Below are 13,203 nucleotides of genomic sequence, written 5' to 3'. Positions count from 1 at the left end.
TCCATAATACACCAGTGCAGTGGCCATAAAATATGAATTATTGATACAGGCGTTGGAACTCGTCCAGTAACCTTCGGAAGCCTTCGAGAACCTTCGGAAGGCATGTCCCGATCCAGACAGTGATTTATCCGGTTTTTTATTAACCGTGACCTGGAGATTTGTGTGCCGAATGAAAACGCAAAATACGCCAAAAATGAGGCGCAAATTAAAGAAAACACAAAATCTTGGCAAAACTGTTTACGTTGTTTCTGATAGAATAAGGGTGGGTGGGGGGAGGGGGGGGGGGACTCTCTGGAATTATTCTATTTTGGTGGGGTTACCGGTATTTCAGACCTCTTTACCTCTTTTTCAGACCTTCAGGCGTCCAAAATCATTAAAATACGTACACGTTTTCAGAGCCGGCGTCGTAACTCTACACCAATTTTCAGATGATAAAAGAAGCAGGGACCGATACAACGTAGAATTACGTTTTAAAGGTTACTATATTTCGGCTGGCCAAACCAGCCTTCTTCAGGTATAATGAAAATTTACATTGGGACGTACGCGTATATAATAAGTATTTGGCAATAGCGGAACTACGTAAAACTAAAGTGATTGACAGTGTAAAATATGAAGCAAATGAAATAATAATAATAACAATTTTGTATTACTATTGTTATGGTCTTAATTATTTCTATTATTATTGTAATTTTTTTTAGCATTTATATTCCACTGTTATTTGTTACAAGTTCATTTCACACTGAAGATGGCAGAGGCAACTGCCGAAACATGTCTGTTGTAAAACTCAGGAGTGTCGTGTTTTTCATAAAACAAAAAATAAAAAATAATAATAAAAGGAAAAAAGCTAGTAAATTTCTTCTCGAATATTGAGGCCGGGCCATGTGGAAGAAGTGTTCTGCCTTTTGTGATTAAAAAGGCTTCCCTGGCCTTACGGATTGAGTCTCGGTTAGAGCAGACTTTAGAATTTTCAGAGTTGAGTCAGAAGCCCATTCCTAAGTAAACTGGTAAGCTGATTCATCTCGCTTTCAGACTTCACGCCAAGAAATAACCTACCCGAGACCGAACGTCAAGCCATAAAAGAACTCAAAAATAATCCGAAATCAACATAAAACGAGCTGACAAAGGCTCCTCCATTGTTGTTTTCGACAAACGAGACAAGATACACGAGGGTCAGGTACAAAGTTGATCGTAGAAAACTTCTGGCCCTTTGAAACCACCCATTGCGGTAGAAACCTTGAGGACTTAGTCAACCAACTTATCAAGCAACTCTACCAGGGGAACCATCTAAACTGAAAATGACAGAAACTGAATGGCTATCCCTTACGCCAAATCCACCGCGAATTCCAGAATTCTATATCCTTACAAAGATTCAAAAGCCCAGTGCAGTTGGGAGACCAATCAGATCATGCTGCGAAGGGCCTACAGAACGAATCTCAACAAGGCTCAGTGAATCGTATTTAAAAGACACAACAGATGTCGCCAATCTGATAGAAAACACTAAGGTCACAGAAAATATCACACTGGTTTTAATGGACGTAACAAGCTTGTACACAAACATCCCACAGGAGGAACTGAGGAATATGCAAAGCGTGCGAAGATTTCTATGGAAACGATCCTCCAATACCAAGCCAATACGTCAATACCTTAGAGAAATGCTAGAATTACTCCTAAAGTAGAATTATTTTCGATTCAACAGAAAAACTATTTCCATAGACACACGGAACCGCAATGAGTACAAAAATAGTAGTCGTATTTGCCACTATTTTCATGGCCGCAAACCACTTGAGTGGAAAAGATATGTCGACTGGCGATATATATTCTCACTGTGGAGCATACCAAAGAGGAAATCCGCTTGTTCATTGAACTAGCTAATAATTACCACCGAACCAAAACATTTACTGCTGAAATCTCTGAGACAGCAATCACTTTCCTAGCCTGCGAACAGCAGACGTATTTCCGTTCGTCGCTTCTCTCCCTCCGAAAAAGGAGGAAGAGAAGCGACGACCGGAAATACGTCTGCTGTTCGCAGGCTATTACTGGTTTTTACTGGCCAGGCCTAATATGCCCAATTTGAAGTCCTCCAATTCAACTTAAAGCATTTCAAGACGAGCCTTTCACAAGAATTAATCTGATCATTTATCAGGACAGTGAGAGAAGAAACCACCAATAACATCGGGTGCGAAGGAACGTGAAACGAAAGTTCATATGACTGCGCTTGGATAACCCTTTCGTTAACGGAATCGCCAGTTGATAAAATTAAGGATTGGCCGTGTCCGGTAGGAAGAGAAATGAACGTATCTGAGCCGGAAATTCCACTGAAAAAGAAGGAGTATTTAAAATTGTCTAAGACTTGGTCCAGTTCATGACTATGTTACTGATGAGCATTACAAAAATGCAATAAAAATGGGGGTCACCGTTCTCGTTTTTGTGTAACCTGGATGGCTATCATAGTATGGCCCACCAGGTTTATATAAGGAACGCTAGTAATCGGAAAAGGGAACTATCATTTCTAGAAAAATTAATTTCTTGCATTAAAATATCGAAGCAGTTCAACAAAATTTACTTTAATCTTACACAACAAACTATTTTAATTGAACTGGAATTAAGATTATGAAAGAAATTAAAGATTTTTCTGCGTGTGCACGTAAGCAGCACTACCTAACTATACGTGCTTTTCAAGCATTCAAATAAAAATATCTCAAAGTAGAGTATTAAACTTTTCTTTAAATCGCGATATATAGTGGTTAACCGTATGAAATTTAAATTAAAAAATGGGGGTCACTATGCTCGTTTATAAGAAAAGGACCATTTATTTTCTTGCCGAGCTTAACCTCAAGGAAATCCCGTAATGTTGTGCGTGCGCGATGTCGTGCGCGCGTGCTAAATGACGCGAAAAATTATGCGCAGCAAGGATGCGCAATGCAATTCAGTGGAATCACCTCAAGGCAGTTGACTGCTGTATTGACAAATGTAATCCGTGGAACATACCAATTATATCAAGAAGAATCTCCTCGAGAATAACTGGTGCTTGGCTTCGAGCAGATCTCGCCGCCATCTTGATTTTTCATGGTACAGCGGGCTCAATAAGCAAGGGACCGCAAACGAAAATGCTGCAAGTATATGCAGGATCTGTAAAAGATCTAATCAGCCAAAAATACAGTCTCCCTCGCAGCCGTTTTTAGTGTCGTCACGCAACGCTCCTGCCCACTAAATTCACTGCTGAACTGTCTCCGAGATGACGAACCCCTAAGAACGTCTGCGTGGAAGGCAATCTCCGAGACAGAAATCACTTTCCTAGATACATGTATTCATAAGGGCGACCTATTTAAGAAAGAAAAATCCTTGTTGTGCGAACACACTTCAATCCGACAAAGGCTTTCCAATACACGCATTTCTCTTCTTGCCACCTTCCAGTGGTGAAGAAAGGATTCATCAAGGGCGAGGCCATTAGACTACTCAGAACTAATTCCTCCAAAACAACATTTGAAGAGAACATAAAACATTTTAAACGAAGACTGCGTGTAAGAGGTTATCCAGTTAGCCTAACAGATAAGTCCATCCAGGACGTCAAGCATCACGAATTAAAGAGTCTTGGCCTTACAAAAGAAGACGAAATCGCACAAGAGAATAGTATACCGTTTGTGACAGATACGGCTTAAGCACAGACCGTTCGTGAGCCATGGACGGCAACCAGAAGTCGAATTTTTCCTTTTTGAAGCGTTTTGACGCCATCACGTTTGTAACGTCAGGCCACAGACGTCCAACAAGAGCTTTTTCCGTCCGTTGTGAGCAGCAAAAACGCGCCAAAAAAGGAAACATTCGACTTCCGGTTGCCGTCCGTGGCTCACGAACGACTGTGCTTAAGCTCCCTAATATCGCCCGTCTGTGCCTAATCTGCAAAACATCATATTGAACAAATGGCTCCAATCATTTCATATGGAAAGGGAACGTGATTAAAAGACATACTCTTGAGAGCTAAACTGTGAGGGCTAAATGAACAAAATATCGACCAATAGGAGTCGTGTTTGACCTGCCAAAATTGTAAACAAACTTAACATTTTTAAAAATTGCATCCACATCAGTGGACCTATAAAACATTAGGGCTCGCCATATAGGTAAATAGGAACGAACGTTGCTGCGACGAAATTTATTTACTTCATTGCATATTATCTGGAAAATGCTTGTTTTAGAATCAAGCTTTACTTGCGGGAGGCACAAATGTTTAACTGGCTTGAAATTGATTCAAAACACTCCAGTCCTCTTTCAGAGAAGAAAAATTTCAGTTGTCTAAGGAACACGTGACGAGGCCAAAGAGCTTCTGGGTAGGAGGGTACCAGGTCGTATATTACTAGTAGTAAGTAAGTAGGAGTACTATTCCCTATTAAGAAAAATAAAAGAATGTTTGTAGTCTACAGACCACACGTAAATTACAGAGTAAAAGTGCTTGTATCTGACTTGTAATCACAAATTAAAAGTTATTCTAAACTTATCATTGAAAGCTGGTCGAAATGAAAATAACATACAATTTGTTACTCTATATAGCTACTGTTAACGCAACTAACCATAGTTGCGGGCGCCTGATTTTCATTGCCTTTTACGTTTATTAAAGTTTCTTGGTCGAATCGAATTGGATGAATCTAAAATATTTCTGGAGAACATCCCCAGGTAATTATGTCATTCAGTTACAAATTTAACCAAGGTCTACGATCCAAACAAAGAAACCAACGGGAATATTTTCAGTTATGCTACTAAAAAATTGTGAATTCACAAACACAGATGCAACACTATCTCTAATTGACCGCAATCTTGTTGCTCAACATATTGCCCTACATATGAAAGTTGTACCTGTTACAAAGACTTTCCACCCAAAATTATGCTGCGGACGTGTCTCTCAAAATGTCATAAGGATCGCTCATTAAAAGCAATCTTCAGCCTGACTACTGGTTAACAACTGCAGCGGGGCTCTTAGAATAAGCCACAGTATAAGGTGGAGGAGGCTCATTAAAACCAGCCGGGAGTGTAGGATTGTTTGCAACAGCTATCGGGAGTTGAACTTGCGTTATTTGCCCTGTTGTAGCTGTGGTCTCCATCGGTTGAGCTGGAACATGTCCTCCCGCTATCATTCTTCCTTCGAATTCGCTGCGGTGCCAGTATCGGTAACACGGGGAAGACTTGCAACGGAAGAACGCCGCTAAAGCAATAATCACTGCGAAAACAATTGTACCGACGACAAGGCCTGAGAGAAGTCCGGCATTAGGACCATTAGAGCAACTGGTTGTGCAGTAACCGATGCAGCACTCTTCGCCAGTGCCACACTGGGAATCGTATGAGCAGCATGTTGTCCTACAGACGCCATCGCTACAGCAAGGGGAACAGTTGGTGCTGTTCGCGATGTAATTACAAGACCTAGCAATTGTCAGGTCAAGGCAACAGAGGAAAAGCACTAACGCGAAACTTCTCAACGCCATTTCTTTACCAACAAGACCCAACAAGGAAGTGTAGTTAACGCACATGGCATTTTATTATCGTAGAATGCACTTGTGTGAAGAACACCAGGTTGAATAGTGTTTAGATTGCGTCAATGGGAAATTTAGGGAATATAAGTATCTACCCTTGATACGAGCCCATGATATTAATATGTCATCAACAATTTTAAATAAATTCTGACACCTGTATGCAGGATCGTGGATCACGCTATTTTAATACATTAAAATACGACAACTGCACACCTTATTATACGAAATTAACTGTTCCGCTACCTCGACCGATATTTAGTCTTAGCTGAGATAGGGCAGTATAACCAGCAAAGCCACTCTTGAAAGAATTAAACTTATTTATTGATCGAAATCGTGATCTTGAACGTGGTAAAAACGGAAAGAACTTACGTGGCTGAGGTTGACTGAAAACTGGCTGGAAATAGTTACAAGGATAGTTACAGTATATTTGCGAGAATGCCCTTTGTCTAACAATATCGTCTAATCATACGACACTTGCGGGCAGATAATATCTAAATAAAACTCCAAAAATGTAAGTGGTGTCTGGGGCGGAAATTACAATACGTTTGTGACAAAAAAATCATTATTGTGCGCTGACTGTTAATAAATCGTAGTGTTCCTTAGCCTACGTTGCAGCCGGACTTGTCATTCAAGACCTATAGAGAACTCGATATAGTCCGTCTGTCTGCGACGCAGGCTAAATGTTCCTTGACGTGACAGCACATTAACGCTTGAAATTAACGCGACTTAAATTAAAGCGAATTGAAGGAAAAGCTACTTCCCAATAAAGGAAATTAACGCTGAAAAGGGTGTAAGATTTCAAACTGAGGGAAATCAACGCGATTGACTCAAGGCGACAAATTTAGCGCACAACTTATTTCAACGAAGTTGAAAAGAACCTCACTTATTTAAGGAGGCTTTGGAATACCATTGGCCATTGTTTTAGCCTCCCACGCAGTCGTTTTTAGGAAACTCGCATAACCTCCTCCCCACGAGTCCTCTTAAAAGGACTGCGTGGGAGGCTATTATTGTTGTCGATTTTGGAGTGATTCAAGAAGGTCCTGAAATTTTAAAAGAGAAAACAGAGGAGGTCTCGTTTTCCGTGGAGAAAGACTATGTTTATAAAGAGGCAGAAGTTGAGATTTCCTCCTCTGAGAGCGACCATGAACCATAAATATTGTTAACGATTTACCCAGCTTAATTTGTGAAAGATTCAGATACAGTCAGCGCGGAAATGTTCCTTCTCGTCCCCAGATCCCTCTGGTTCTCTTAGCCGCCGGAGGCTGGGCACGAGAACCAGTTGAAGGCCATGCCGGCTAAGAGGGACGGGAGGCTCTGGGGAAGAGAATGGGGAGTTGTCTAGGTGCTGGATTGAATCCAGAATTTGGGATTAAAACGATGGAAATTAAGGTCGCAGAAACTTATGAACGCTACACGTAGTTAACAGCGTGGAAATGAATGCGTTGATTTCCTATAATAAAGTGTACCTCTGGTTGCGGGCTCTGTTTTCTCTCCTCGAGGAAGATTTTTCAACCCTAATAATTTGCCAGCATTGGAAAAGAAAAAGTGTACCAAATTTCATTTTCAAAATATACAGCGAGTCTGAAAAAGGAGAAGATTGTCATACTTGGCTGACAAACTTCTAATGTTGCAATGCAAGACACAAAATGCTTTTTGTATGGTTTGATAAACACTCAGTTTTGTCATTACTACTATGAAAATCATGTATGGTACAAAAGACAAAATTACTATCCGAAGGCAGTTGTATATCAATATCTTAATTTTAAACTGAGGTGGGAAATGTTCGAGACTGGACAGGTAATGTTTAGAAATGGTAAACTCTACCGTGAAGTTCTGATAGTATAGCGACCCTCGTTACTTTCGGAATTAGCAGCCTTTGGAGCTCGTTACTATCGGAACTTTACGTTATCTCAGTAATCCTATCCTCATTGATCTCATAGATGCTAGCCCCACAAGGGCAATGCAAAGGAGATGAAGCCATTACATCAGTAAAAGCACAGTTAGTTACTGGCTCATGACGCATTTGAACCCAGCTTCTTCAGATCATCCTCGTTGTTGATAAATTTGGCAGTACTTTCCTTGCTATTCCTCAAGAGATTTTGCCATTTGAGATCCTGATGTGAGAAAATTGCAAATCATTCTTGGTTTCACACAATCACCAAAGAGGTCTTTATTTCTCTCTGTCAAGCTCTCGTTTATGAGGGTAATCTTTAAAGAAGAAACCAACATAACGAAAGTGGTTTACAGAAGGGTCCTCTAAAAAATTACAAGAACAAATAAAAACCTCAATACTAGAAACAAGAAACAAGAAATGAAAAAAATATATGTATACAAGAGTTAAAAGTAGAACTAAAAAGGATCATAAAATGGCTTTTGACTCACGTTTAAAAGCAGTCAGTGACTCTGCTTCCCTTAGTGCGGGATCAATTCTGTTCCAGGTTTCTGAACTAAAATTAATTGATGACCAGTGGCCCCATCTTCTATTGGCAGTGGATTTGCGGATATTATTTCTAGACCTAGTACAATAACCGTGAAGATCGCCATGAAATAAGATTGGAACCGTGTGGCAAAAATGGTTATTAAGTAACTCATAAATGAAAACAGCATGATGTTCCATTCTACGGCGCACTAAGGGCTTCCATCCAAGTCTCTTTAGCGCTTCAGATGCAGATGAATAAGCAGGAAGAGTCTAATATAAGGCGAGCAGCCTTATTTTGCAACACTTGAAGCTCAGACATACGCTACATACATATAAACATGCGCTTCTCAGATGGAAAACCAATACAATCCTTAAGATGTTTTCGCGCTTAGTAATACCTTTCTTTAACATCACGTCCAACAAACTTAACAATAATCTTACTAGCCCTAAGAAAAATAAGCGACCGCTTTTAGTCTACAGACTGCACGAAAATCACAACTGAATTAATCGAAATCAAAGTAAAAGTGCTTGTAAACAGGTCATCGAAACTGTGAAGATGAAAATCACTTGATTGGTTACTCAAACTGTCAATACAACTAACCATAGTTACGCGCGATTTCATTGCCGTTTACGTTTATTGAAGATTGTTGATCGAGTTATGATTGCATATTTGAAACAGTTATGAAGTACATCTCGACTAATTATGTTCAGCCATTCAGCTATAAATTAAATCAAGGTCTAGGGGCCCAGCAAAGAAAACAAAGGGAATGTGACGTTGCTATGCTTCTAAATTTATCACCCTTCTGTTCACAAACATGGAGCACTATAACTAATTGATCCCAACCTCGTTGCTCAACACACTGTCCCACACTGCTAAAGACTTCGCGTCCACAGCTTTACTATACTAGCAACACTCCCATGAGATGTGTCTTACGATAAGATCCCTTGGCGTTTAAAGCAATCTATAGCCTGACTCAGTTGTCTGCTACTGCGGTTGGCATACCAGGTGGGCTCTTCGATTGATTAGCCACAGGGGTGTATTGAGGAGGCGGTTGATGAACACCAACAGGCAGTGCAGGGTTGTTTACAACTTCTGTCGGGTGTTGAACTTGCGAAATGTGCCGTGTTGTAGTTGTAGTCTGCATTGGTGGAGCTGGAACTTGAGCTACCGCTACCACTCTTCCATTGTGACGATGCCGGTAACACGGGGCAGACTTGCAACAGAAGAACGCCGCAATAGCGATAATCGCTCCGAAAAACAATATATTACCGACCACAAGGCCCACGATTAGTCCAACATCGGTGCAACTAGTTTTGCAATAGCCGCTGCAGCAGGATTTGCCATCATCACACTGGTAACTGCTTAAGCAACTGCGAGTGCAATCTTTCTTACAGAGACCATTGCAGCACTCTTCGCCAGCGCCACACTCGTAATCGTACGAGCAACTGCGAGTGCAAGTTGTTTTACAGCGACTTTTGCAGCACTTTTCGCCAGTGCCACACTGGTAATCATACGAGCAACTGTAGCATCTTCTCCTACAGACCTTATCGCTACAGCAAGTTTCATAATAGCCACAGCTGCTGCTGTAATAACAAGACCTAGCAATTGTCAGGTCAAGGCAACAGAGGAAAAGCACAAATACGAAACCTCTCAGCGCCATTTCTTTACCAACAAGGAAGCGTAGTGACGCTTATGTTAGTGATACGGTGGAATGCGCCTTGGTAACACGGGATTGGCTTAGTCAGTCTAAATCCTGTCAATAAGAAATTCGGGGAATTCACTGTTGACCTGATGGCAAAAGTCCATGATATTGACATATATCATAAACATTAAACAAAGACAGACGCCTGCTGTATGTAAGATCTTGGATCACGCTATTAATCCGAGGACTACATATGTACCTCTGGTAGTAAGCTCCTCTCCCCGAGTTAGATTTTTCAACCGTCTGCTCTGCCAGTAGCCGCGGACGTAACCAAATTGGCCGCCGGACATTGGAAAAGAAAAAGTGTACCAAATTTCCGTCATTTTCGAAATATGCAGAGAATCTGAAAAAAGGCATTTTAGGTTCAGTTTACATTCCTCTGATACTTAGTCTAAGCCCTTCAGTAATCATACGTAACCCAAGGGCGGGGAGGTTAATTCCTCTGTAACTACATGCAACGGCCCAGCAACTGAACAACGGATCCCGGCGAAAAGCAAGAGAGGCCTACCTCACAGAGGTCCACAGAGAGAGGGAAAACTTTTTCGCCAGACAGCCTTAACCGACGAAATAATTTCTAGTCTTTTTCAAAGGATGCCTGTAACGTTTTTTTTTTTCTATGTTAGTCTAAACTGCTCACATTTTTACTAAGAATCTCTTTTATAGCATGAAATTGCACTTTTAGAGGGGAATATGCCGAAATCACGGATAACTCCGAGAAAGATAAAACTATTTATAATCAGTTTCAGCTAGGAAATTTTTCCAAAATACTTACAAGGAACTTATTAAACACGACCTGGAGGTTTGTGTGGCGAATGAAAATGTAAAATACGCCACAATGCGGTGCAAATTAAAGGAAAAACAAAATCATGGCAAAACTGTTTACGTTGTTTCTGGTAGAATAGGGGTGGGTGGATCTATATCATAGTTACAAAGATTCAGAAACCCAATCCAGTTGCGGGGGAGACTAAGCAGATCAGGCTGCGAAGGGCCTACAGAATAGACTGTTTACAGTCCCCTATTTTTCCGTGAGATTCAGTTCGAGACTTGTACGCTTCGATCAAAATCCCGCCATCTTGGTTTAATGGCGAAGGCAACCTGGGAAGAGTGTCTAAACTACTGAGGGGAACGGGAGTGGGGAGGCGCTCCTCCCCCCTCCCCCCACTCAACGTACCCTGACTAGGGTCCCCCTCAGTAGCTTAGACACTATCCCCAGGTTGCGCTCGCCTTAACAAACCGATGGCGGGAGTTTGTCAAGTCCCGAAAATCCCACGGAAAAATAGCGGTTGTGAACAGTCTACCTACCGAACGCATCTCAACAAGCCTCGGAAATCGTCTTTAAAAGACACAACAGATTTCATCAATTTCATAGAAAACACCAAGGTCACAGAACATATCTTACTGGTTTCAATGGACGTGACAAGCTTAAGCTTACAATACAAAAACATCCCACAGGAGAAAAGAATATGCAAAGGTTTCTATGGAAACGATCCTCCAATACCAAGTCAATACGTCAATACCTTAAAGAAATGCTAGAACTACTCTTAAAGTAGAATTCTTTCCGATTCAACAGAAATAATGTCTCCATAGACACACGGAACCGCAATGGGTACAAAAATGGTAGTCGTATTTGCCACTATTTTCATGGCCGCAAACCACTTTTGTGGAGCATACCAAAAGAGGAAATCGGCTTGTACATTAAACTCGCTAATAATTACCACCCGACCAAAAAATTCACTGCTGAAATCTCTGAGACAGAAATCACTTTCCTAGATACATGTATTTATAAGGGCGACCTATTTAAGAATAAAAATCCTGGTTGTGCGAACACACGTCAAAACGACAGAGGCCCACACACATTTTTCTTCTTCTCTTCCTCCAGCCGTCAAGAAGAAGACATACTCGTGAGAGCTTAACAGTGAAGGGTACAGGAACAAAATCTCGACCAATAGGAGTCGTGTTTCGCCTGTCAACATTGTATACAAACTTAACATTTTTAAAATTTGCATCCATGCACTTCAGAGGACTTCAACATTAGCCTAAGGGGTTTGCCATATAGCAAAATGGGAACGAAGGTTGCTGCGACGAAATTTATTTATTCCATTGTAACTTATTTGGAAAATGTTTGTTTTAGAATCAAGCTTTACTTGAGGAGGAACAAATGTTTAACTGGATTGCAATTGATTCAAAACACTCCAGTTCTCTTTTCGGAGAAAAAAAAATTCAGTTGTCTCAGGAACGCGTGAAGAGGCCAAAGAGCTTCTGGGTAGGAGGGTATTAGGTCGTATATTAATATCAGAAAAATAAGTGACTGCTTGTAGTCTAAAGACCACACGGAAATCACAAAGTAAAAGTGCTTACAAGTATACTTGAAATCAAAAATTAAAAGTTGTTCTAAACTTATCATCGAAAGTGTCGAAATGCAAATAACATATTAATTTATTTCTCTCTATAGCTACCGTTGTCAACACAACTAACCACAATTACGGGCGACTGATTTCCATTTCCGTTTGCGTCAGTACTAAAGTTTTAAAAATTTCTTGGTCGAATTATGCTCGGCACGAATCTGAAACAGTTAAGAAGTACATCCCGAGTAATTATGTCTAGCAAGAGACTATGGGTCTCTTGTGTTTAGTCATTCAATTACAAACTAAATCAAGGTCTAGGATCCCAGTGAAGAAACCGACGGAAATATTATGCAGCTATGCTACTAAAAATTTATAACCCGTGAGTTCACAAACATGCAGCAATCTTGTTGCTCTTTATAAAAACTTACTGTCCCACACTGATATGAAAGCTGGACCTGTTAGACTTTGCACCGCACAACTATGCTGAGGACGTGTCTCTCAAATTAAAAACAATCTTCAGCCTGACTACTGGTTAACAACTACAGCGGGGTTCTTAGAATAAGCCACAGTATAATGAGGAGGAGGTTCATTAGAATCAGCAGGGATTGTAGGATTGTTTGCAACAGCTGTCGGGAGTTGAACTTGCGTAATCTGCCCTGTTGTAGCTATGGTCTCCATCGGTGGAGCTGGACCTACCGCTATCACTCTTCCTTCTATATGTTGGCTGCGGTGACAGTATGGGTAACACGGGGTAGACTTGCAACAGAAGAGCGCCGCTATCACTAAAATAAGCAACATTGAACCGACGCTAAGGTCCGCAATTAGTCCAGGGTTAGGGCAACTGGTTTTACACAAGCCCCTGCAGCACCGTCTGTCACCACCACACTGGCTATTGCTCGAGCAGTGGCACCTTTTCGTACAGCGATTATTGAAACTCCGGTAACTGCAACATTGTTCGCCAGTGCCACACTCGGAATCGTACGAGCAAATGCCGCATGTTTTCCTACAGACGCTATCGATAGGGCAGCAAATTTCAGGATCAAGACAGCCGCTGTTGGCGCTTCTGTAATTACAAGACTTAGCAATTGTCGGGTCAAGGCAACAGAGGAAAAGCACCAACACGAAACCTCTCAGTGCCATTTCTTTACCAGCAAGCATGCTGGCATGGGGAGTTGTCTAGGAGCTGGATTGGATCCAGAATTTGGGATTAAAACGATGGA

General features: G+C 41.2%; 1 protein-coding gene and 1 long non-coding RNA gene across 2 annotated transcripts in view; both read right to left on the bottom strand.

Annotated features, from left to right (window-relative positions):
• Nucleotides 1–13,203, bottom strand: part of LOC146468642 (uncharacterized) — a 132,687-nt gene that overhangs the window by 8,388 nt on the left and 111,096 nt on the right. The window lies entirely within an intron of this gene.
• Nucleotides 7,662–9,633, bottom strand: LOC146468648 (uncharacterized). Its single transcript, XM_085124212.1, has one exon. The coding sequence runs from the start codon at nucleotides 9,594–9,596 to the stop codon at nucleotides 8,910–8,912; it is 687 nt and encodes a 228-aa protein (XP_084980338.1). The 5' UTR covers nucleotides 9,597–9,633; the 3' UTR covers nucleotides 7,662–8,909.

The sequence above is a fragment of the Pavona decussata genome, unplaced genomic scaffold (genome assembly GCF_977016875.1).
Source record: "Pavona decussata unplaced genomic scaffold, jaPavDecu1.1 SCAFFOLD_130, whole genome shotgun sequence".
NCBI lineage: Eukaryota > Metazoa > Cnidaria > Anthozoa > Scleractinia > Agariciidae > Pavona > Pavona decussata.
Note: the sequence above shows the minus strand (reverse complement) of the source record. Positions and strands in the feature narration are given on the sequence as shown.

Bases quoted from the DNA above. Each gene is read 5' to 3' on its own strand.
- LOC146468648 (XM_085124212.1), bottom strand. From the start codon at position 9,596: ATGGCGCTGAGAGGTTTCGTATTTGTGCTTTTCCTCTGTTGCCTTGAC.